The following is a 23,557-nucleotide window of genomic DNA, read 5'->3' as shown; positions in this document are numbered from 1 at the left end:
ATATATATCCTTTCTCATATTGATAAAATATTTTTCTTAATCCTACTGTTTGTGGTTTGCTGTGTAGCGGATCTTGTATTTTTTGTACATTTACCTGAGGATTGCTTGCAGAGTACAATCCTAGTTTTAAGATGCTAACACCACTTTTCTGACTAACTGCTTCTTATCATTTTCTCTTCATAACGTTACCCTTCGAAGTATCAGCCCTTGCCAGCATTACTCCTGCCATCTCCAGTCACAGAATTGAGATTTGTCTACATTCTGTTTAACACAGCAGACTAAATGCCCAGTCCTAATTGGCTCAGAAAATAAAACAAATCTGTGAAACAAAGAATAATTGCTACTGGCAAATAAATATAACTTTGAACCAACTGCTGCTCATCTCTCTGCTCAAACACTCAGTGTCTGATTTGAACATGCTCTCTATACTTGTCAGCCAGACCTAATGCACAGCATAATGAGTGCCTAACTGCAGAGGAACTATATTCAATATCTGAATATTACGCAGCTGCATGTGCCACTCTCACGTCGTCTAACACTACAAAGTCAAAGTGTACACTCAAACTATTTATGTTCTATGCACTTTAGAACAGGGATAATCTGACCTTTTTTATATGTTGTAACCTTTATCATGCACATATAAACATTTATTATATATATATATTTATTGTTTTAGCTAATTGCCATTTTTGATTCACTGGGGCTATAGTCTGCACCCAGAACTTCTTTCTTCTGATATTCTGATTAATTATATCAGAAGAAAGAAGTTCTGGGTATAGACTACAGCCCCAGTGCATCAAAAATGGCAATGAGCTAAATGGTTTAGCTTTTGTGTTACAAGTTTTGTAGTTTCTTTATATACCCTGTATGAAAAGAAAAAAAAAATATATATATATATATACACACACACGCAGAAAGATGCACTCTCACTAACTTCAGTGTCAAAGTGCCAGGATGCAGCAATCTCAATATATAAAAGTTCAACAGGTCACACTCTCCCCTTCTTAGGCATGAAGGGGTTAAACAACTTTCCAATTTACTTCTATTATCTAATTTGCTTTGTTTTATAATATCTTTTGTTGAAAATCATACCTAGGTAGGCTCAAGAGCAGTAAAGCACTAATGGGAGCTAGCTTCTGATTGGTGGCTGCATATACAGTATACTGTATACTCTTAACTGACTCACCTGATGTGTTTAGCTTGCGCCCTGTAGTGTATTGCTTCAACAAAGGATACTAACAGAATGAAGCAAACTTAATAATAGAAGTAAATTGGAAAGCTCTTTAAAATCTTATGCTCTAACTGAATCATGAAACAAAAATTGTGGGTTTCATGGTTATTTTAAGTTTTGTAAATTTTAACCAATTGAACATTGCTTGAGAGAGGTCTGATTGTTTACAAATAATGCTGACTATAACAAAAGGTTAGTGTCAGTAGTTTGTGTATACTGTAGTCCTTACCTCTATAGGAGAACCATTCCATCCAGTGCTTGAATTCACGCAGGTTACAGTCACACTCCCAGGGATTGTCCCCCAACTGAATAATCTCCAGGTTATTCAGAGGCTCAAAAGTCACCCTGTCCAAGCTCTGTAGTCGGTTAGATCGCAGTGAGAGCCAGTGCAACATTGGAAGATCATCAAAGAGGCCAGAAGGCAGCTGTGAAAGTCCATTTAGTGAAAGGTCCAGCCTGCGCAGGAGAGGAAGCCCCTGCAATAGGTCACGGTCCAGCCCACGAATACTATTATTGCGGAGCCTCAGCTCTGTAAGGTTTCCAAGCTCCCCCAACAACTGTGAGGGCAGCTGATCCAGAAAATTGTTAGAGAGGTCCAATCGATGTAGAGAGCTCAAGTTAGCAAAGGACCCTCCTGGGAGGGAGCTGAGGCGATTGTTAAGCAGCAGGAGAGTTCGAGTATCTTGGGGGATGTCAGGGGGCACAGAGGTCAGACCTCGACCGCTGCAATCCACTTCCAAGCTGCTGGTGTTACACGTGCAAGAACGTGGACAGGGAAGCAGGGTAGAGGCAACACAAACAGATAACCAAAGCACCAAGACTGAAAAACAAGGAGAAAGAGATACGGTGAGTGAAAGAGATTACAGAGACAAGGTTCATTGTAGCATGAATGTAGCAAAGAGAAAGGAGAGAACATGAGAATATAAGAATAGAGAGGTTATTGCAATAATTGTGCTTCTGTCAACATCAGTTCATGTCATTTAGAACCTTTATCCTGACCCTCTGATGTAATACGTGACCCTCTGATGTAATATGTGACCCTCTGATGTAATACGTGACCCTCTGATGTAATATGTGACCCTCTGATGTAATATGTGACCCTCTGATGTAATACGTGACCCTCTGATGTAATATATGACCCTCTGATGTAATACGTGACCCTCTGATGTAATATGTGACCCTCTGATGTAATACCTGACCCTCTGATGTAATATGTGACCCTCTGATGTAATACGTGACCCTCTGATGTAATATGTGACCCTCTGATGTAATACGTGACCCTCTGATGTAATATGTGACCCTCTGATGTAATATGTGACCCTCTGATGTAATACGTGACCCTCTGATGTAATATGTGACCCTCTGATGTAATATGTGACTCTCTGATGTAATACGTGACCCTCTGATGTAATATGTGACCCTCTGATGTAATATGTGACATACTGCAGGAGCTTTGCATATTCATTACTGTGCTCTTTCACAAACTAACTAAAGCATGGATCCATTTAGGGCTTCAGATATAGGACTTAGGATCCTGAATTAGATTGCAAACCACACATAAGCCCCAATCAGGACCCAACACTTTTTTCCATCATATTTGCAAAACTTAAAGGGACTATAAAATCAAAATTAAGCTTTCATGATTGAGATAGAGAGGCCCATTTATCAAGCTCTGTATGAGTTTTCAGACTCGCCAAAAACAGCAGTTATGAAGCAATGGTCAAAAGACCGCTGCTCCATAGCCCTCAGACGGACAGAAATTGCCACAATTCAACCCGATCGAATACGATCGGGTTGATTGACACCTCCCCGCTGGCGGCCGATTGGCCGTGAGTCTGCAGGGGGCGGCGTTGCACCAGCAACTCTTGTGAGCTGCTGGTGCAATGCTGAATATGGAGAGCGTATCAGGTTCGCAAGACCTTTAATACTATGGCCCATATTTATCAAGCTCCGTACGGAGCTTGAAGGGCCGTGTTTCTGGCGAGTCTTCAGAAACACAAGTTATGAAGCAGCGGTCACAAAGACCGCTGCTCCATAACCTGTCCGCCTGCTCTGAGCAGGCGGACAGACATCGCCGGAAATCAACCCGATCGAGTATGATCAAGTTGATTGACACCCCCCCTGCTGGCAGCCGATTGGCCACGAGTCTGCAGGGGGCAGCGTTGCACCAGAATATGGCGAGCTTATTGCTCGCCGTATTCAGCGAGGTCTGGCGGACCTGATCCGCAGTGTCGGATCAGGTCCGCCAGACCTTGATAAATAGAGGCCATAGGCCTTTTTTTTTTTTACAACTTTCCACTTTACTTCTATTGTCAAATTTGCTTTGTTCTATTTGTATCCATTGTTGAAGAGCATATTGTACTTAGGTAGGCTCAACAGCAGCAATGCACACTGGGAGCTAGCTAGTGATTGGTGGCTGCAAGTTATCAGTACTGGATTCATAAGGGTTTTTTAGGTCCCAAGACCTAGTTAAAATTCAGCTTTACCTATGCAGTACTAGTTAAAACTGAAAGGGATATGAAACCCAAATATTTTCTTTTGTTATTCAGACAGAGCAGACCCTTTTAAAAAAGTTTCTAATTTACTTCTATTATCAAATTGGCTTCATTCCCATGATATTCTGTGTTGAAGAGATACCTAGGTAGGCATCTGGATCACTACATGGCAGGAAATAGTGCTGCCCTCTAGTGTTCTTGCAAAGGATAACATTCTTGCAAAACTGCAGCCATATAGGGCTCCAGAAATGGGCTGGCTCCTAAGCTTACGTTTCTGCTTTTCAACAAAAAATACCAAGTGAACAAAGAAAAATTGATAATAGAATTAAAATAGAGGTTTCATTTCCCTTTAATATGAAATATGTTTTTATTTGTCAGAATTGTGATGATGTTCAAAAATGTTTATTGTTGGCAATAAAACAATTCAGCTTTCCGTCAAACACCCAAACAAAACTAATTGTACATGAATTTGTATAAAACGTAAAAGGACTTTTAAAGTTTTAGATTTGATGCATCTAAAAAAAACCTTTCAAATGTGTTTCATATTTTTAAATGGATGTTCCTAAGGCTGAGAAATAAACATTGTATGCCCTATGATTATGGGGTGTGTTACTGTCTACCAATAGCGCTGCATGAGTTTTCCTTATCAGCTACAACACATTATCCTAAACTGAAGCGTACATAATAACACACACATGGAAATATGTACATAATATACTGAATTGATTAAAGGGATGAGAAAGTCCAAATTAAACTTGCATGATTCAGAAAGAGCATGTTATTTTAATACACTTTTACAATCACTTTTAGTTTCAAATTTGCTTTGTTCTCTTGGTATCCATTGTTGAAAATAAATGTGCACATATCCTACACTAGTGGGAGCTATCTGATGATTGTTGCCTGCACACATTGGTTTCTTGCGATTGCCTAACTAGCACCTAGATTACAAGTTGTGCGTTCGTGTTTTAACGCTGAAAAAATTGTCATTTCATCGTTAAAACAGCACTGCAGTCATTATAAGTCTTGTTGGTATAGCTGTACAGCAAGCCTTTTAGCCTGTAACGCAACGTCAGTCCCGTACTCGTGAAAATTAATTTTTTTTATGGGACTTCCATAGCGCAGCCATTACAAGTTTTGCGGTGAGTCTAAAAATCTTGCGTTACACCCTATAACGACAAGATCCGTTTCGCAATCTGACAGCAGTAGTTATGAGTTTTATGCTACAAAACTGTTACATAAAACTCATAACTAAACTGTCACAAAGTACACTAAACACCCATAAACTCCTGACATCACCGCCACTAAAACAATTTATTAACCCCTATTCCGCAGGTCCCCGACATCCATCATTGCCACTATAATAAAGTTATTAACCCCTAAACCGCTGCCCTCCGCATCACAGACACTATTTAAATATTATTAACACCTAATCTGCTGTCCGCCCACATCGCCCCACTATACTAAAGTTATTAACCCCTAATTCCGCTGCCACTATAATAAACCTCTTAACCTCTAAACCGCAAGCCCCACACAACAAAATAAACCTATTAACCCCTAAACCGAAAGCCCCCCACATCGCAATAAACTAATTTATACTAGTAACCCCTAAACCTAACACCCCCCTAACTTTATATTAAAATTACAATTTCCCTATCTTAAATTATATTAAAACTTACCTGTCAAATTAAACTAACTACCAATTAAATAAACTATATTACACATTAAAAAAGTACAAAGTATCTAATTACAAAAAATAAAAAATACTAAATTACAAAAAATAACAAACCGAATTATCAAAAATAAAAAAGAATTACACCTAATCTAATAAAAAAAGAACACCCAAAATAAAAAAACTAGCCTACAATAAACTACCAATAGCCCTTAAAAGGGCCTTTTGTAGGGCATTGCCCTAAGTTAAACAGCTCTTTTACCTGTAAAAAAATTACAAAGACCCCCACAAAAGTAAAACCCACCACCCAACCAACCCCCAAAATAAAAAAAACCTAACTCTAACAAAAACCTAAGCTACCCATTGTCCTGTAAAGGACATTTGTATGGGCATTGCCCTTAAAAGGGCATTTAGCTCTTTTGTATTTCCCTGAAAAGGGCATTTAGCTCTTTTGCATTTCCCTGAAAAGGGCATTTAGCTCTTTTACGAAAAGCCCAAACCCTAAACTAAAAAAAAACAAACACCCAAAAAAGTTTTAAAAATCCTAACACTAACCTCCGAAGATCCATTCACAGTTGCTGAAGTCCTGCTTGAAGGATCTTCCCGGCGGCTCCATCTTTATCCAGGCTGCATCTTCTATCTTCATCCCGGTGGCGTCTTCTATCTTTATCCTGGCGGCGCAGAGCGGGTCCATCCTGAAGACATCTGGCACGGAGCATCCCTTTCATATGGTCGCCGCCGTATACTAAATCTTCAATGCAAGGTACGCGATTCAAAATGGCGTCCCTTGCATTCCTACTGGCTAATTTGATTTTGAAAATTAAAATCAGCCAATAGGATGAGAGCTACTGAAATCCTATTGGCTGTTCAAATCAGCCAATAGGATGAGAGCTACTGAAATTATATTGGCTATTCAAATCAGCCAATAGAATTTCAGTTGCTCTCATTCTATTGGCTGATTTGAACTGCCAATAGGATTTCAGTAGCTCTCATCCTATTGGATCCTAAATGCCCTTTTCAGGGCAATGCAAAAGAGCTAAATGCCCTTTTAAGAGAAATGTCCATACAAATGCCCTTTTCAGGGAAATGGGTAGCTTAGGTTTTTGTTAGAGTTAGGTTTTTTATTTTGGGGGGTTGGTTGGGTGGTGGGTTTTACTGGTGTGGGGGTCTTAGTAAAATTTTTTACAGGTAAAAGAGCTGTGTTACTTAGGGCGATAACCTACAAAAGGCCCTTTTAAGAGCTATAAGTAGCGTATTATAGATTAGGGTTTTTATTTTGGGGTGTTTTTTTTTTTAAATGGGTATTAGAATAGGAATAATTGCTATTATTTTTGATAATTTGTTTGTTATTTTGTGTAATGTTTTTTTTTTTTTTCTGTTTTGGTGTGGGTTTTTCTTTTTAGAATAGACATTTTTTATTTTTAATGGGCAGCAAAAGAGCTGAATGCCCTTTTCAGGGCAATGAGTAGATTGGGTTTTAATTTATTTTTATTTTGGGGGGTGGGGGTTTGTATACTGTTAGGGGGTGTTTGATTTTCTTTTTTAGCAAAAGAGCTGTTAACTTTAGGTCAATGCCCTACAAAAGGCCCTTTTAAGGGCCCTTGGTAGTTTATTATAGATTAGGGTTTTTTATTTTGGGGTGTTTTTTTTTTAAGGGTATTACAATAGGAATAATTTTTATTATTTTGGATAATTTTGTTTGTTATTTTTTTTTTTTTTTTGTAATTGTAGTGCTTTTTATTTTTGTAATGTTACGTTTTAGTGTAAGGCAGTTTTAGTTTTATATTACAGGTAAGTTTGTATTTATTTTAACTAAGTAGTTATTAAATAGTTAATAACTATTTACTGACTAGTCTACATAGTTAAAATAAATACAAACTTACCTGTGAAATAAAAATAAAACCTAAGCTAGCTACAATATAACAGGTTATATTGTAGCTAGCTTAGGTTTTATTTCACAGGTAAGTATGTATTTAGTTAATAATTGTAACTTTAATTTAGCTCTATTTTAATTATTTTAAAGTTTGGGGGTGTTAGGGTTAGGGTTACGTTAGGGTTAGGTTTAGGGGTTAATATAGTTTAATTTAGGTTGTTGCGATGTGGGGGGCTGGTGGTTTAGGGGTTAATAGATTTATTTAGTGGTAGTGATGTGGGAGGCCAGATGTTTAGGGGTTAATAGCTTTATTTAGTGGCGGCAATGTTGGGGAGCGGCGGAATACGGGTTAATAGATTTATGCCACATAGTGATGTTGAGGGACAGGGGAATAGGGGTTAGTAACTTTAGTATAGTGGCGGCGATATCGGGAGCTGCAGATTAGGGATTAATAGTTTTATTAAGGTGGCGGCGGTATCGGGGGTGGCAGATTAGGGGTTAATAACATTATGTAGGTGTCAGCGATGTCGGGGGCAGCAGATTAGGGGTGTTTAGGCGTGGGGTTTATGTTAGGGTGTTAGGTTTAACCCCTTAATGACCGGAACATTTTTCAATTTTCTTACCCTTAAAGGGCCACTAAACCCAAAATCTTTCTTTCATGATTCAGATAGAGAATAGAAATTTATATAACATTACAATTACTTCCATAATTTATTTTGCTTCATTTTTTAAATATCCTTATTTGAAGAAAAAGCAATGCACATGGTGAGCCAATCACATGATGCTTCTATGTGCAGCAACCAATCAGCAGCTAGTGAGCATATCTAGATATGCTTTTCATCAAAGAATATCAAGAGAATAAAACAAATTAGATAATATAAGTAAATTAGAAAGATGTTTAACATTGCATTCTCTTTCTAAATCATAAAAGAAAAAATGTGGGTGGCATGTCCCTTTAATGACAATGGCTATTTTTACATTTCTGTGGTGTTTGTGTTCAGCTGTAATTTTCCTCTTACTCATTTACTGTACCCACACATATTATATACCGTTTTTCTCGCCATTAAATGGACTTTCTAAAGATACAATTATTTTCATTATATCTTATAATTTACTATAAAGAAAATTATAAAATATGAGGAATAAATGAAAAAACACACTTTTTCTAACTTTGACCCCCAAAATCTGTTACACATCTACAACCACCAAAAAACAACCATGCTAAATAGTTTCTAAATTTTGTCCTGAGTTTAGAAATACCCAATGTTTACATGTTCTTTTGCTTTTTTGCAAGTTATAGGGCAATAAATACAAGTAGCACTTTGCTATTTCTAAACCACTTTTTTTTTCAAAATTAGCGCTAGTTACATTGGAACACTGATATCTGTCAGGAATACCTGAATATCCTTTGACATGTATATATTTTTTTTTAGAAGACATCCCAAAGTATTGATCTAGGCCCATTTTGGTATATTTCATGCCACCGTTTCACCGCCAAATGCGATCAAATTAAAAAATGTTTTCCCTTTTTCACACATTTTGTCACAAACTTTAGGTTTCCCACTGAAATTATTTACAAACAGCTTCTGCAATTAGGGCACAAATGGTTGTAAATGCTTCTCTGGGATCCCCTTTTTTCAGAAATAATAGACTTATATGGCTTTGGGGTTGCTTTTTGGTAATTAGAAGGCCGCTAAATGCCGCTGCGCACCACACGTGTTTTATGCCCAGGAGTGAAGGGGTTAATCAGGGAGCTTGTAGGGAGCTTGCAGCCTTAATTTTAGCTTTAGTTTAGTGTAGTAGACAACCCCAAGTATTGATCTAGGCCAATTTTGGTATATTTCATGCCACCATTTCACCGCCAAATGCGTGCAAATTAAAAAAACCTTTAAATTTTTAAATTTTTCACAATTTTAGGTTTCTCACTGAAATTATTTACAAACAGTTTGTGCAATTATGGCACAAATGGTTGTAAAAGCTTCTCTGGGATCCCCTTTGTTCAGAAATAGTAGACATATATGGCTTTGGTGTTGCTTTTTGTTAATTAGAAGGCCGCTAAATGTTGCTGCGCACAACACGTGAATTATGCCCAGCAGTGAAGGAGTTAATTAGGTAGCTTGTAGGGCGCTGGCAGGGTTAATTTTAGCTTTAGTGTAGAGATCAGCCTCCCACCTGACACATCCCACCCCCTGATCCCTCCCAAACAGCTCTCTTCCCTCCCCCACCCCACAATTGTCCCCGCCATCTTAAGTACTGGCAGAAAGTCTGCCAGTACTAAATAAAAGGAGTTTTTTTTTTTTTTTTTTAAATGTATTCAGCTGTAATGGAGCCCTGCCTTAGCCCCCAACCTCCCTGATCCCCCACCAAACAGCTCTATAACCCTCCCTGCTACTTAATTGCCACCATCTTGGGTACTGGCAGCTGTCTGCCAGTACCCAATTTGCCCCCAAAAACAGTATTTTCAAACTTTTCTGTAGTGTAGCAGCCCCCCCCTCAATACCCCCAACCCCCCCCCCCCAGATCCTTTTATATATATATATATATTTTTTTTATTTTTTTAACTTTTTTTTGTTAACTTTTTTTTTCCAACTTTTGTTCCATTGGTGTCAGTGGCTAATGTGTGCGCGCGCGCCCCCGTGCACACGCGCGCGCGCACGCTGCCGCCTCCTTGTTTCACTCCCCCCGAAAACAGCACCATTGTTACCGGTGCAGAGAGGGCCACAGAGTGGCTCTCTCTGCATCGGAGGCTTGTTAAAAGGTATTGCAGGATGCCTCCATATCGAGGCATCACTGCAATACCCTGAGAGCTGCTGGAAGCGATTGCGATCGCTTCCAGCACTCTCTAAGACAACTGACGTACCAGGTACGTCTATTGTCATTAACAGTTAGATTTTGCTTGACGTACCTGGTACGTCAGTTGTCATTAAGGGGTTAAACTTAAAAAAATGTTTTCCCCATATACATCAATGGGGTTGCGTTACGGAGCTTTTCATTCCGCGATCGCAGGTGTTTTTTTTCTGACCCGCTCTCCCCATTGATGTCTATGGGGAAAGCGTACACGAGCACGTCAAAACAGCGCCTGTATTTTGTGCGGTATGGAGCTTTAAACCACCATATCGCACTCACAAGCTGTCTGTTTTAAAACTTGTAATGGCTGCACTATAGAGGGTTAAATAATGCAACTTTTGTTATGTTTGTTAAATTCCCTATAGCGCGCATAACTTGTTTAAAATTGTATGTTCTATCCGAATCATGATTTAAATATTTGGAGTTTCCCGTCTCTTTAATGTCGGTATGACTTAGACACCAGCAGAATAGAATAGTTCTATTGCGAGAAACTGTGTCCTGAGTGACGTATCCTTCTGACAAATCACATGATTTGATACTTCAAGGCTCTGTGTGACACAGCAGAGGTTAGGTAAAATAAATACCTAATGGTCTTGGCATACAGTTCCCAGTGTTATAAGCTAAGCACTTTACAACATGGATTTACTGTGTGCTCAGCACTGGCATGTTCAGTAGCAAATTATATTCATAGTCTAGTTTTATTAGCTGACTCACTTACAGTATATACACAATATAAGAGGTGCACTGTTTAACTACAGGTTGTGCCATCAGTAGGCAGCCTGTGAGTGCCCCTTATCAGTTTCCGTATAGAAATGCAAGGTGTCTGGCAGCAGATGGCGTGTGAAAGATGAGATGCCATTGACAGTGCGGTGGGAGTGAATCGTGTATAGTTTCAGCACTGGTAGGCAGCTGAAAGCTGAGCTCTGCATATGAAATGTGAGCAGCACCCAATCCCCTTCGCCTTTTCTTAAATAATTCATGCAATGATAACTAGAGCTGAAACAAGGTATGGCTGGAGAGGGCAGGAGGAACAGTCCCAGCTGTTACACCACCCTAGACAAGCGCCACTCTAACCTACCTGCACTACTGTTCAGAAAAAAGACAAAAAAGAGAGAGCATTTCAGCAGTATATAAAATGTTTATATACCTCCTGTACTCTATAGAGTGCTGCATTGTATATAATAATACTATGCATCATGCACTGCACATAGCAATTATGTTTCTTCTATACATTGTTTGTAATGATTGTGCTTAAATGAACATGAAGACTATTTTTTTCTTCCATGACATTTTAAATCATTTTCCCATTTACTTCTATTATCTAATTTGCTTTAATCTAGCCACTAATTGGTGGCTGCACATATCTGCCTCTTATTACTGGCTAACGTGATGTATTCAGCTAGCTCCCAGTAGCGCATTGCTGCTCATTCAACAAAGGATAGCAGGAGTACAAAGCAAAGTAAATTAGAAATATGTTTAAAATGTTATGCTCTATCTGCATCATGAAAGAAATCATTTGAGTTTCATGTCTCTAAGTTTACACTGCTCCACTTTTTATGTCTGTGGAACTGAGATAAAGCAAATTAGATCTGGGATTTTCTAGAAATATGGTTCTTTTGTAGGAATACGTCATGCAGGGTTCATCAGAGCATCACATTTATAGGAATAATACAATTTAGAAAACAAAACACGTGAAGCCAAAAATATCCATAGTAAACGTTTTTACATTTCATCACTTCCGTTTAATCAAATCCCCACAGTTATTGCCATATAAAATACATAAAGATACATATTAATAATTAACCACAGTAAGTAAAATATAGCACTGGCACTATGAACCAATATAAAATGACTCTGAATTGCTATTTAAAGGAACAGTTGTTATTGTTTAATAAGTTAGATAATGCCTTTACTGCCCATTTCCCAGCTTTGCACAGCCAACATTGTTATATTAATATACTTTATAACATTTAAACCTCTAAATTTCTGCCTGTTTCTAAGCCACTACAGACAGCCTCTTGTTGCATGCTTTTTTATTAGCCTTTCACCGAAATAGACTGCTAATCCATGTGGGCCATATAGATAACATTGTGCTCTCTCCCATGGAGTTGTGCATGACACAGCACTGATTGGCTAAAATGCAAGTCAATAGATAATAAATAAAAAATATCCCAGAAATAAGGGGGCAGTCTGTAGAGGCTTAGATACAAGGTAATTACAGAGGTAAAAGTATATTAATAAAACCATATTGGCTGTACAAAACTGGGGAATGGGTAATAAAGGGATTATCTATCTTTTTAAACAATAACATTTTCGGAGCTGCACCATAACTAAAGACCGCTGCTCTATAACTTGTTCGTCTGCTCTGAGGCGGCGGACAGAAATCAACCTGGTCGAATACGATCCGGTTGATTGACACCCCCTGCTAGCGGCTGATTGGCCGCGAATCTGCAGGGGGCGGTATTGCACAAGCAGTTCTGGTGAACTACTTGTGCAATGATAAATGCATTTATTGATGTGCAGCAGACATGATACGCTACATCGTATCATGTCCGCTCGCACTTTGATAAATATGCCATATAGTGGCTAAAAATGCAAGTGTGTCAAAAAAATGAAATAAGGGGGCAGTCTGCAGAGACTTAGATACAAGGTGATCACAGAGGTAAAAAGTGTATTAATATAAATGAGATAAGGGGGCAGTCTGCAGAGGCTTAGATACAAGGTAATCACAGAGGTAAAAAGTGTATTAATATAAATGAGATAAGGGGGCAGTCTGCAGAGGCTTAGATACAAAGTAATCACAGAGGTAAAAAGTGTATTAATATAAGTGTTGGTTATGCAAAACTGGGGAATGGGTAATAAAGGTATTATCTATCTTTTTAAACAATAAAAATTCTGGAGTGGACTTTCCCCTTAAACACAAAGTCCTGCCAGGCAGGTGCAGAGAACTGCTGGTCCTATGCAGGAAACAACTGATGAGCTAATTGGCAGTGGCAGTCACACAAAAACCTGCCAATCGCTTAATGGGACATAAAACCCAACAATTTTCTTTAATAATTCAGATAGAACAAACAGTTTTAAATTACTTTGTAATTTACTTCTATTATCAAACTTTCTTTGTTTTCTTGTTATCCTTTGTTGAAAAGCAGAAAAGCAAACTCAGGAGAGTGCACGTCTTCAGCACTATATGGCAGCAGTTTTGCAACAAAGTTATACATTAGCAAGAGCACTAGATGGCAGCACTATTTACTGTCATGTAGTGCAGACATGTGCACGCTACCTATCTAGATATCTCTTAAACAAAGAATAACAAGAGTACGAAGCAAATCTGATAATAGAAGTAAACTGGAAACTTTTATAAAATTGTATTCTTTATGTGAATCATGAAAGAAACATTTTGGGTTTCATGTCCCTTTAATGTATTTAGCTCAAGAGCTGCGTTTCTTGCTGTTCTTGAGTGGTACTTTATCTAATTGTCTTACCCCTTTGCAGGAGTTACATTACAGGAGACACATTAACCCTTTGAGTGCTAAGAACTTTCCCACCTGGGTGCTAAGCTGATTTAATTAATTTTTTTATTTTGTGAAAAAAAATGTTTTAACTTGTTAAATATGTTTTCCAGACTTAAATCATTGGAAAGGTTAGGCGATTACCTTTCCAATGGTGGGTCTTGGGGATCTGTAGCTGCTTAGATGCCCGAGATACAGGCTTCTAAGCAGCATGCCCCCTTTCCCTATACTTTATATTGACAAATTGTTAATAAAGTTGCGCGGTGACGTCATCACGTCATTGCTCGTGACATCACCATGCAAAACGTTATGCCCTGGCGATGCCTGTCACTCTACAGGCACGATTGCCGGGGTAGGAGCTGGTGGGAGCCCCAGATCTCCCTCAAGGTGGAAGAGTGCTAGTGACGGCTCTGAGCCGTCATTAGCACCAAAGTGGGAAACTCTGTGACGGCTCAGAGCCGTCATTGGCACTCAAAGAGTTAAAGAAACATGAAACGTATTCTTTCATGATTTAGAAAGGACATGCAATTTTAAACAACTTTCTAATTTACTTCTATTATCTAATTTGCTTCATTCTCTTGCTATCCTTTTGTTGAAAAGCATATCTAAATAGGCTCACTAGCTGCACATAGATGCCTCATGTGATTGGCTCACCCATGTGCATTGCAATTTCTTCAACAAAGGACATCTGAAGAATTAAGCAAAATAAATAATAGAAGTAAATTGGAATGTTGTTTAAAATTGTATTCCCTATCTGAATCATGAAAGAAAAATTCCACTTCAAGTAAAGCAAAAATGACATGCCGTAAAAAAATAACAGCAGTGTCCCATTAAACTAAATAAGTGTAGTCTGCATTCTACATACTGTACATCCCATGCACGGCATAAAGCAAATCAGACCCGTTGTCATGTTGTTACAGGGTGAATATCTGGTTGTATTGGGGAGGGTCTTCTGTCTCATTTCTCTTTGCTTCTTGCTATTTAGCTTCAAAGTGACATGAATCAGATGCATGAATCTTTCATTAGATAAATGATGAGATGTTTCTCTTTAATGCTTCATATCCCTAAAGGCACCTGATAAATGAATCTAACTTAAGGGAGATGGATACAGAAGCAACTTTATGTTCTGAATTATTTTATGCAAGGAAATTATTTGCATTTGAGAAATCCTTTTCCTTTTTACTATAGTCACAAATATATTTAAAGTGCTATTATTATTCATTTATAACTAGTTCAATCTTAATCAGCAAAAAGCTCTGAAAAGCCCAGTGACGCAATTAGCCATTTGATTTTCTCGACTGCTATTTGCCTTTAATGGAGACAAGATGATCTGTGGCCTAAATAACCTCAGTTACAAGATAAAATAAAGCTGCTTTTATCTTCAGACCTACTGTGAACAACATGACGAGTTAAATTAGTCTGCAAAGATGCGTAAAACCTCCATCATCAGAGACCTTGTTATATTGACAACATAATAAGGATTGTCTAAATCATCCCTCACTGATTAATTTAGATGATCATTATTATCTTGTACAATTAAATACTGAGACAACAGCAGCCAAGGGTCCTCTTAGCCAAAATACAGCACAGAGTTCACAATTCTGTAAGAGAGGACTCATAAAGAGACCACCTTTCATTGATCGATCATTCTAAACTATACCCCGACTAAACAGACTGACCTGTGTCTTGATCATGTACGGCGGTTGTAGTCTCCATTGTCTACTAGTCAAAGGACAACCTTATATGATAAGGCAGATGTATCTTCTGAGATAGATTCTTGGATTTGCAGTTCTACATAGCTGAAAAAGTCCACTGTTAACCAATGACAGTTAAGCAGCCCTTTAAATGGTAGATACTTCATTGACATAAGATCCCATAGTATAACACCATGCAACAATATTCTGTTTGATGGAATCATAGCACTTTTAAACCGGCTAATATGCTAACTGTACCTCTAAATAGCAGAAAAGACTGTGATAAAAAGGCGTGGGACCGTGTCTGATTGCAAACTGAAAATAGAACCTTTTCAGAACAAATCTATAGAACCTGAAATTATTTTGAAATTATCCAGGCATATGGGAATATGAGGATAAGCATCACTATGGCAGTTATGAATTGACTTAATACTAGACCAAGTGTAACTGAATGTTGGGTTTCAAACCTGTTTTGATTGCAAAACAAGGAGAATAAACCGAAGAGACAAAGTAACCTTGAATGATAGTTGAAAGGTAGTTTTCTTCACACAATGATTCAAAGGTACCTGAGAAAAGAAACCTCTCAGGGGACACAGTATATGATGCAACCCTGGAAAAAAAGTATTATTTTTCCAAGGAATTTGAAAAACGTCAAGTTTCCTACAAAAATATAACTCTCAACCTCTCTGGTATAAGAAGACTGCTTAGGAATGGTATCAGATTATTGACCCAACTTCTAGCACTATCATAGAATGTTTGGATTCTGGAGGAATTCCACCATTCTGATAACACCATCCATGATTTCCAAACCAGATTAGAGCTAAAAGAAATATTTGTGACACTACTGCAAGTATAGGGTAGGATGCTACATTTGAAATGGGAACAGTCTGTTCACCCATGGTACTAACCATGCAAGAAGTATAGTGCAAGTCCAGCTGGAACACACCTGACACTTCTTCCCTAAAAATGCAAGTTATACAATGTTCCATAGAGTTACTAAACTAAAGACCCCCAGAGGGTACGTCTTGTAAAGGGGCCTATACACGTGATTGTACTCGAACCTTGCAGATTCAGTAATATATACGAAGAGGGGTCACAAACCTCTTTCTGCATGTATGCAAGGAACGAATTTCCAACTGGAATGAGCTTCCACCTAAACCAGCTTGGCTAAAATAAGTAGAAATGAAGCCACAAGAGAGGGATATGTGCATGTAAAGAGGATGGGGTATCAAAAGGTTTCTGGGAGTTTTTACCTACTCTAAAAAGCACAATGTGCTAGAGCATCTTTATTGCACTAATACTTGCATATATGTTTACAACCAAAAAAAAATAAATAGTTAAACACATAGAATAAGATTAATCCAGAGCATCAATATACTTCTAATCCGGAGTTGAACAAAACCAGTGATTGATGGCTACTTAAATATGCTGATCGCTAGTGATGATAGCTGACCAGAGCACAAGTGAGCCAGTTATAATGAGTGAGCGGCAGATCAGAGGTGCGTTAATCATAATGTTTGGTTGGTTGACCAGAGCACAGGTTAGTCAGTCATAATAATTGAGTGTCTGACCAGAGCAGAGGTGAGTTAAAAATAATGAGTAGGGGGCTAACCAGAGCACAGGTGAGTCAGTTATAATGAGTGAGTGGCAGAGCAGAGGTGTATTAATCATAATGTGTGGGTGGCTGACTAAAACACAGGTGAGCCAGTGATAATGATTGAGTGTCTGACCAGAGCAGAGGTGAGTTAAACATAATGAGTGTGTTGGCTGACCAGATCACACGTGAGTCAGTCATAATGACTGAGCGTTTGACCAGAACAGAGGTGAGGCAGTCATAATGAGTGGGTGGCTGACTAGAGCACAGGCAAGTCAGTCATAATGAGTGAGTATCTAACCAGAGCACATGAGTGAGCAGCTGACCAGAGCACAGGTGGGTCAGTCATAATGAATGATTGTCTGACCAGAGCACAAGTGAGTCAGTCATAATAAGTGAGCGTCTGACCAGAGCACAGGTGAGTCAGACATAATGAGTGAGCATCTAACCAGAGCACAGGTGAGTCAGTCATAATAAGTGAACAGCTGATCAGAGCACAGGTGAGGCAGTCATAATCAGTGAGCAGCTGACTAGAGCACAGGTGAGTCAGTCATAATGAGTGAACAGCTGATCAGAGCAGAGGTGAGTCAGTCATAATGAGTGAACAGCTGACCAGAGCAGAGGTGAGTCAGTCATAATGAGTGAACAGCTGATCAGAGCAGAGGTGAGTCAGTCATAATGAGTGAACAGCTGACCAGAGCACAGGTGAGTCCATCATATGGAGTGAACAGCTGACCAGAGCAGAGGTGAGTCAATCATAATGATTAAGTGTCTGACCATAGCAGAGGTGCGTTAGTCATAAAGAGTTGGAGGCAGACCAGAGTAGAGGTGATGTCAGTCATGAGTGAGTGTCTGACCAGAGCAGAGGTGAGTTAGACATAATGAATTGGAGGCTGACAAGTGCAAAGGTGAGTCAGTCATAATGAGTTAGCATCTGACCAGATCAGAGGTGAGTCATTTATAATGAGTGGGTGGCTGACTAGAGTACAGGTGAGTCAGTCATAATGAGTGTGCTTCTGACCAGAGCAGAGGTGCGTTAGTCATAATGAGAGGGAGGCTGATCAGAGCACAGGTGAGTCAGTCATAATGAGTGAGCATCTAACCAGATCAGAGGTGAATCAGTCATAATTAGTGGGTGGCTGACTACAGCACAGGTGAGTCAGTCATAATGAGTCAGTGTCTGACCAGAGCACAGGTGAGTCAGTCATAATGAGTGAGCAGCTGACCAGAGCAGAGGTGAGTCAGTCATAATAAGTTAGCATCTGACCAGATCAGAGGTAAGTCATTTATAATGGGTGGGTGGGTGACTGACTAGAGCACAGGTGAGTCAGTCATAATGAGTGTGCGTCTGACCAGAGCAGAGGTGCATTAGCTATAATTAGAGGGAGGCTGACCAGAGCACTGGTGAGTCAGTCATAATGAATGAGCTTCTGACCAGACCAGAGGTGAGTCAGTCATAATAAGTGAGTGTCTGACCAGAGCACAGGTGAGTCAGTCATAATGAGTGAGTGTCTGACCAGCATACAGGTGACTCAGTCATAATGAGTGAGTGGCTGACCAGATCACAGGTGAGTCAGTCATAATGAGTGGCTGCTGACCAGAGCACAGGTGAGTCAGTTGTAATGATTGAGTGTCTGACCAGAGCACAGGTGAGCCAATCATAAATGAGTGGGTGGATGACCAAAATACAGGTGAGTCAGTTACAGCAAGTGAGCGGCCGCCCAGCTAAGGCAGGGGGACAGCCACCGCCTGGCCTGTTAGACATCCTTTAGGGTGGAATCACTTAACTCTTAATTTCATGAATGTTTACCTTTGCATTTGGGTAAAATTAAAGAAATAAAATAATGAAACTAAGATGTATGATGGTGACTTGTAAAGAAAGAGGAATTCAAAGGATCAGGGAAATTGCAGTGAAGTGCTGCATTGTGGCCCTTGGATTTTATGTTGGACACAAATTACTTTGTTATGTATCTGAGTTTTCTAATCTGTGTAAAGCTTTTGCTTTGAGTTTTTGTGTGTAGTCTTGAATTTTATAGTCATAATCTGTTTTGATTACAATATTTGCCGTTAGAACAAAAATTGTTGTCAATTCAAATCTGTGTCTGCCTCAGATTTGCTTTTAACATTATGAACACGTGAGTCAGCCTCATGCTTGCTTCAACGTCACTTTCACAGGTTCGAGACGACTTCCGGGCAATTAACAAGAGTCAGTTCTAGAGCTAATTAGAAATTGTTGTGTGAAAGTGCAAATTTGTGACTATTTTTAACCATTTGCTACCATCAAGGCCAGCAATATATTACTCCATAATTAAAATCACATTTTAATCTCTTCTGGGAAATTTGCTAGTACGGTATTACTAAATGATTATTTTCCTTTGATCTGCAGAGATATCCTCATTAAAATCTTGGAGCTGAATACAGATAGGATATTAAGGAAATGTAGTGATCATTTTTACCTGTTTTAGTCACAGTTGTGCCTGACATTCCTGGTATCAGATAGGCTGTGTTCCCAACATTAAAACATATGTCTGGCACCTTAATTGACCTGACAAATGGCACTGTTTAAAGGGTCACAAAGGTGCAAAGTGCACTAATGTATTAGAACATTGTATTATTGCCCTGATGCTTGCATATATCTATGTGTTTAACCCCTTTGAAGTTAGCTTCAGTGCATTGAGGCATTAGTGGGAGTTAGCTGAGTACATCTGGTTAGACAATGACAAGAGGCTTATAAATGTAGCTACCAATCACCAGATAGCTTCCAATAGTTTGTATGCCTTTCAACAAAGGATACCAAGAGAACAACATTATAGTAATAATAAGTCTCTTAAAATTGCTTGCTCTTTCTGGACCATGAACATTTAATGTTCAATGTTTTCATGTCTCTTTAAGGTGCTTCTTTAACCAAATATGTAGGTATAATCTTATTCTGTCTAAATAACCTATTGCACATTCTTTTACATAGTTTTCCATGTGCATAACTAGACTCTACTAGGCTCCAGGGCAAAGACAATGGTGGGCGGTAGAGGTGGGTCCCCTAGTTTGCCAGTGGCTTTTCTGGCTGTTTGCCATCAACAGAAGCTGAGCATCCTTTCCTGTTGGGTAATCCATGCTAGAGAATATGCAGTTGTGCTCCCTTCCTGTACAAATATGGTGGCCGTTTTTCCTGCTGTTCACTGTCTTGAAAACCTTGTTACCATATTTGTAAAGGCAAATTCAGAGGCGTAACTAGAAACCACAGGGCCCAGGTGCAAGAACCTAAGAAGGGACCCCCCACCGCCCCTCCCCCTCCAAAAAAAGGTGAATTTAATACATATCATTATTTTTTTATTTTTTTTTACATTTAACACAGAAAAAAAATGTGAATCAGATTACATGTCTGCAAAAGGAGGTACCCTGTGCCCACAGTCTGTGAGATGGTCTGACCCCTTATTACTGTATATATAGTGACACTATTTAACCCCCCAGTACTGTATATAGTAAGTTAGTGACACAGTCTGTAATCTGCCGGTGAGATGGCTGGCCTGATCCTACCCGCCCAGTACTTTATAAAGTGACCACAGTAGTCAGTGGCATGGTCCACCCCCCCCATACTGTATATAGTGGCACTGTATAGTGACACTGTTTACCCCCAGCCCTCCCATGCTGTAGTAACAAGGTCTGTAATTTGCTGGTTCCACAAACATACACAAACACACATACATGCATAAATACACACACAGTCACATACATACACACACACACACACACACCATACACACACACATAAACACCAACGGGTAAAACAGAAACACTAACCCCTGTAGTCATGTCACACTCACATGATATCAGTGCAGGCAGTGGTAGGTTAACGTTTTTTATACAAAAAAAATTATACAAAATTTTTTTTTATTTTTTTTAGTTGGGCCCCCACACTCAGGGGCCCAGTCGCACCTGCTACCTCTGCACCCCCTGTAGTTTTGCCCCTGGGCAAACTCATACACTTTGGGGCCGATTTATCAACCCCCGAATCCTTCTAATTGCCAGAATCAGGAGTTAAGAAGTGGCGGTCTTAAGACCGCTGCTCCTTAACTAGCAATCGGCCCAATCGGATACGATCGGGTTGATTGACATCCCCTGCTAGCGGTCAATGGGCTGCGAATGTGCAGGGGGCAGCATTGCACAAGCATTTCACAAGGAATGCTTGTGCAATGATAAATGTAGTCAGCATTTGCTGTCAGCATTTATCGATGTGCGGCAGACATGATCCGTTACAGCAGATCATATCTGCTTGCACTATGATAATTCAGCCCCATGTGTACACTGTAAGCCCTGTTTTGCGGAGGTTTCTAAAGTGGCCACACATGATGCAGGCGGAGCACAAGCCCCCCTATAGCAATGCTGCTACTGCTGTCAGTTGGGCCCCTAGAGGTGTGGGCCCAGTGTCAATTAAGACCTCTGAGACCCCTGTAGATATGCCCCTGGTGTATTGAATAAATATCGCAAGCGAATATCAGTAAGTATAATTGTAAGCTGTCTAGGGAGCTGAGTCAATTAATCCTGTCTCAGCCTTTGCATCACAGTCTTGCCACCTTTTGTACCCCTGTATATTACTACAGAATCTGTTGGTGCATTACATAAATATAATAAGTAATCCTCACTGTTGAGATAAAATCAAACCATTTCATAGCCCCATACCTCGCTTAGAAAAGTCATTAAAATGTGTATAATTAATATTATTTTCTTTTAGCCAATTCCAATCCATGAAACAGACTATAGCACAATGGGGTCATTTTCCAGAAAATATTTGTTGTTGTTGGGGGTTTTTTTATGTGAGTAATCCATGGGGCTTTATTTAAAAATACTTTTACAATGTGATTTAGCTTCCAAAATATTACAGTGCAAATACAATATTTTGAATTATTTAAAGTGTGTGTTGTCCATAAGCATGTGTAGTATAAAGAAATATTAGTCTGGTAAAACCTTTTGTAGTCTGTTATCAAAATGTTTTCTGATACAGACTATGTTACAGCTAATAAAGCTTGTTAGCATATTGACATCCCAGACTGGTACAAAACATGGCTTCCTCCCACGTCTGCACAGCAGTCACTTGTGTCACAGAAAGCTTTTCTTGCTTTATTGAGTGTTCTGTGTTGTTACTGTACTTGGCAGCTTTTCATGCTAAATGCATAACAATAATAATACATCATAGTGAGATGTCAGGAACTATCCTCACTTCTTAGCAGGCTCATGAGATGCACTATGAGTTAAAACTGCGTGCACTTACACAGATTTCTCATTTGACGATGCAGGCAACTGCCTAAGGGCACCATTTCTTTGAAGTATGCATCCTTTAACCAGTAATGCGATTAAAAATTAGCAATGTGCGCATTAGTACTCTTCGCAATGGGACTGGAGTTTTAAGTAGTTCTGTCAGCCTCTCAGTGAGAGAATGGGTGAAAGTTAGAGTGCGGAGATGCAGGGAGAGTCTTTCTGTGAAACCATCCTGACTCATATTAACAGCTCCATAAGCAATCAGTTTCGCTGCCTGCTTTCTGCTCTTAAGTCCATGTCAAGAGTGCCGCTACTAACCTGTCACACTTGAAATGCTGTGTTCCTGTTCCACGGCATAGATTCTGGTAAGATCGTTTCATTATGTACATATGATAATGTAAGAAGACAGGGTCACAGTGTGTCTCCTTTTATCTGTATAGAATCAAGAGTTAATAACCCAGGAATGGAGGTTATTGATCAGGGGGGGATTTGTTCACAATATTGTCTACTGTTTATTGTGTTTATTCTGCGACATGTGTGAGATGACGCTTCACCTAGTGGAACAGTTAGGTTTTTGAGATATCGGCACAGCATTTTTGGATGCATTTCTCTTTAGTGCAGGGATGGTTCCTGCAGGGCACTCCATGTGACCAACTGTGGCCTCTTCAACTTCTCGACCGGCGGTTGCAGGAGACTAAGTGTTTTCTCTGTTGTCCGAATCATAGGAGGTGGTGAGTGCCCCGGCCATTGGGATATAAAGGTGCCATTTAGTTTATATCTAGTCCGTAATAAAGGTGCAAGCTATGGAGGACTCTGATATTTTAGAGGATATTCCCTCTTTAATTAAACCTAACAACTGTGTCTATTGTGAGGAGGTTTCGGTTGATCCGCCTGCTCAACTCTGTTCCACATGATTGCATATCTAAAAAGAATAAGGTATTTAGTACAACTGAACCATCCACCTGTGAGGGTTCTCCGTCCCGCCAGGTGCGTTCCCTACATTCATCTCCGATTGCACATGCAGCTCCCCAGGCCGATCCTAATCCTCCAGCAGGAGGGGCCTTTTGGCCGCCAGATTTTGCTGAGCAGTTACAGACAGCAGTATCTGCGGCCTTCAATGCCTTACCACGAAAGGTGAATCATAGCTATCCGTCCCAGAGGTCATCGACTCCGCTGGATGTCTCTGACAGATTATCCGCTGATGAAGGCGACTCTGACTTTTCGGAGGACGCACCTTCGGGGTCGGAATTGGCGACATCTAGGCATCCGTCTTCGGAGGAGCCAGATTTTAAGTTTAAGATGGAGCATTTGTGCTTCCTGCTAAAAGAGGTGCTAGCTACATTAGAGGAGATACAGGAACGAATTAAGGCCTTAAGGGTAGCTCATTCGTTC

General features: G+C 39.6%; 2 protein-coding genes across 2 annotated transcripts in view; one reads left to right on the top strand and one right to left on the bottom strand.

Annotated features, from left to right (window-relative positions):
* The window catches only part of LOC128662497 (leucine-rich repeat and transmembrane domain-containing protein 2-like), a 31,730-nt gene extending 16,390 nt beyond the window's left edge, over nucleotides 1–15,340 (bottom strand). Inside the window, exons 1-2 of the mRNA XM_053716277.1 lie at nucleotides 15,304–15,340; nucleotides 1,461–2,051 (exon numbers count right to left, since the gene is read on the bottom strand). Coding sequence (XP_053572252.1) covers nucleotides 1,461–2,051; nucleotides 15,304–15,340 — 628 coding nt within the window. The remainder of the gene's footprint in view (nucleotides 1–1,460; nucleotides 2,052–15,303) is intronic.
* The window catches only part of CACNA2D4 (calcium voltage-gated channel auxiliary subunit alpha2delta 4), a 1,345,448-nt gene that overhangs the window by 739,660 nt on the left and 582,231 nt on the right, over nucleotides 1–23,557 (top strand). The window lies entirely within an intron of this gene.

This window comes from Bombina bombina, chromosome 6, assembly GCF_027579735.1.
Source record: "Bombina bombina isolate aBomBom1 chromosome 6, aBomBom1.pri, whole genome shotgun sequence".
Lineage (NCBI taxonomy): Eukaryota > Metazoa > Chordata > Amphibia > Anura > Bombinatoridae > Bombina > Bombina bombina.
Note: the sequence above shows the minus strand (reverse complement) of the source record. Positions and strands in the feature narration are given on the sequence as shown.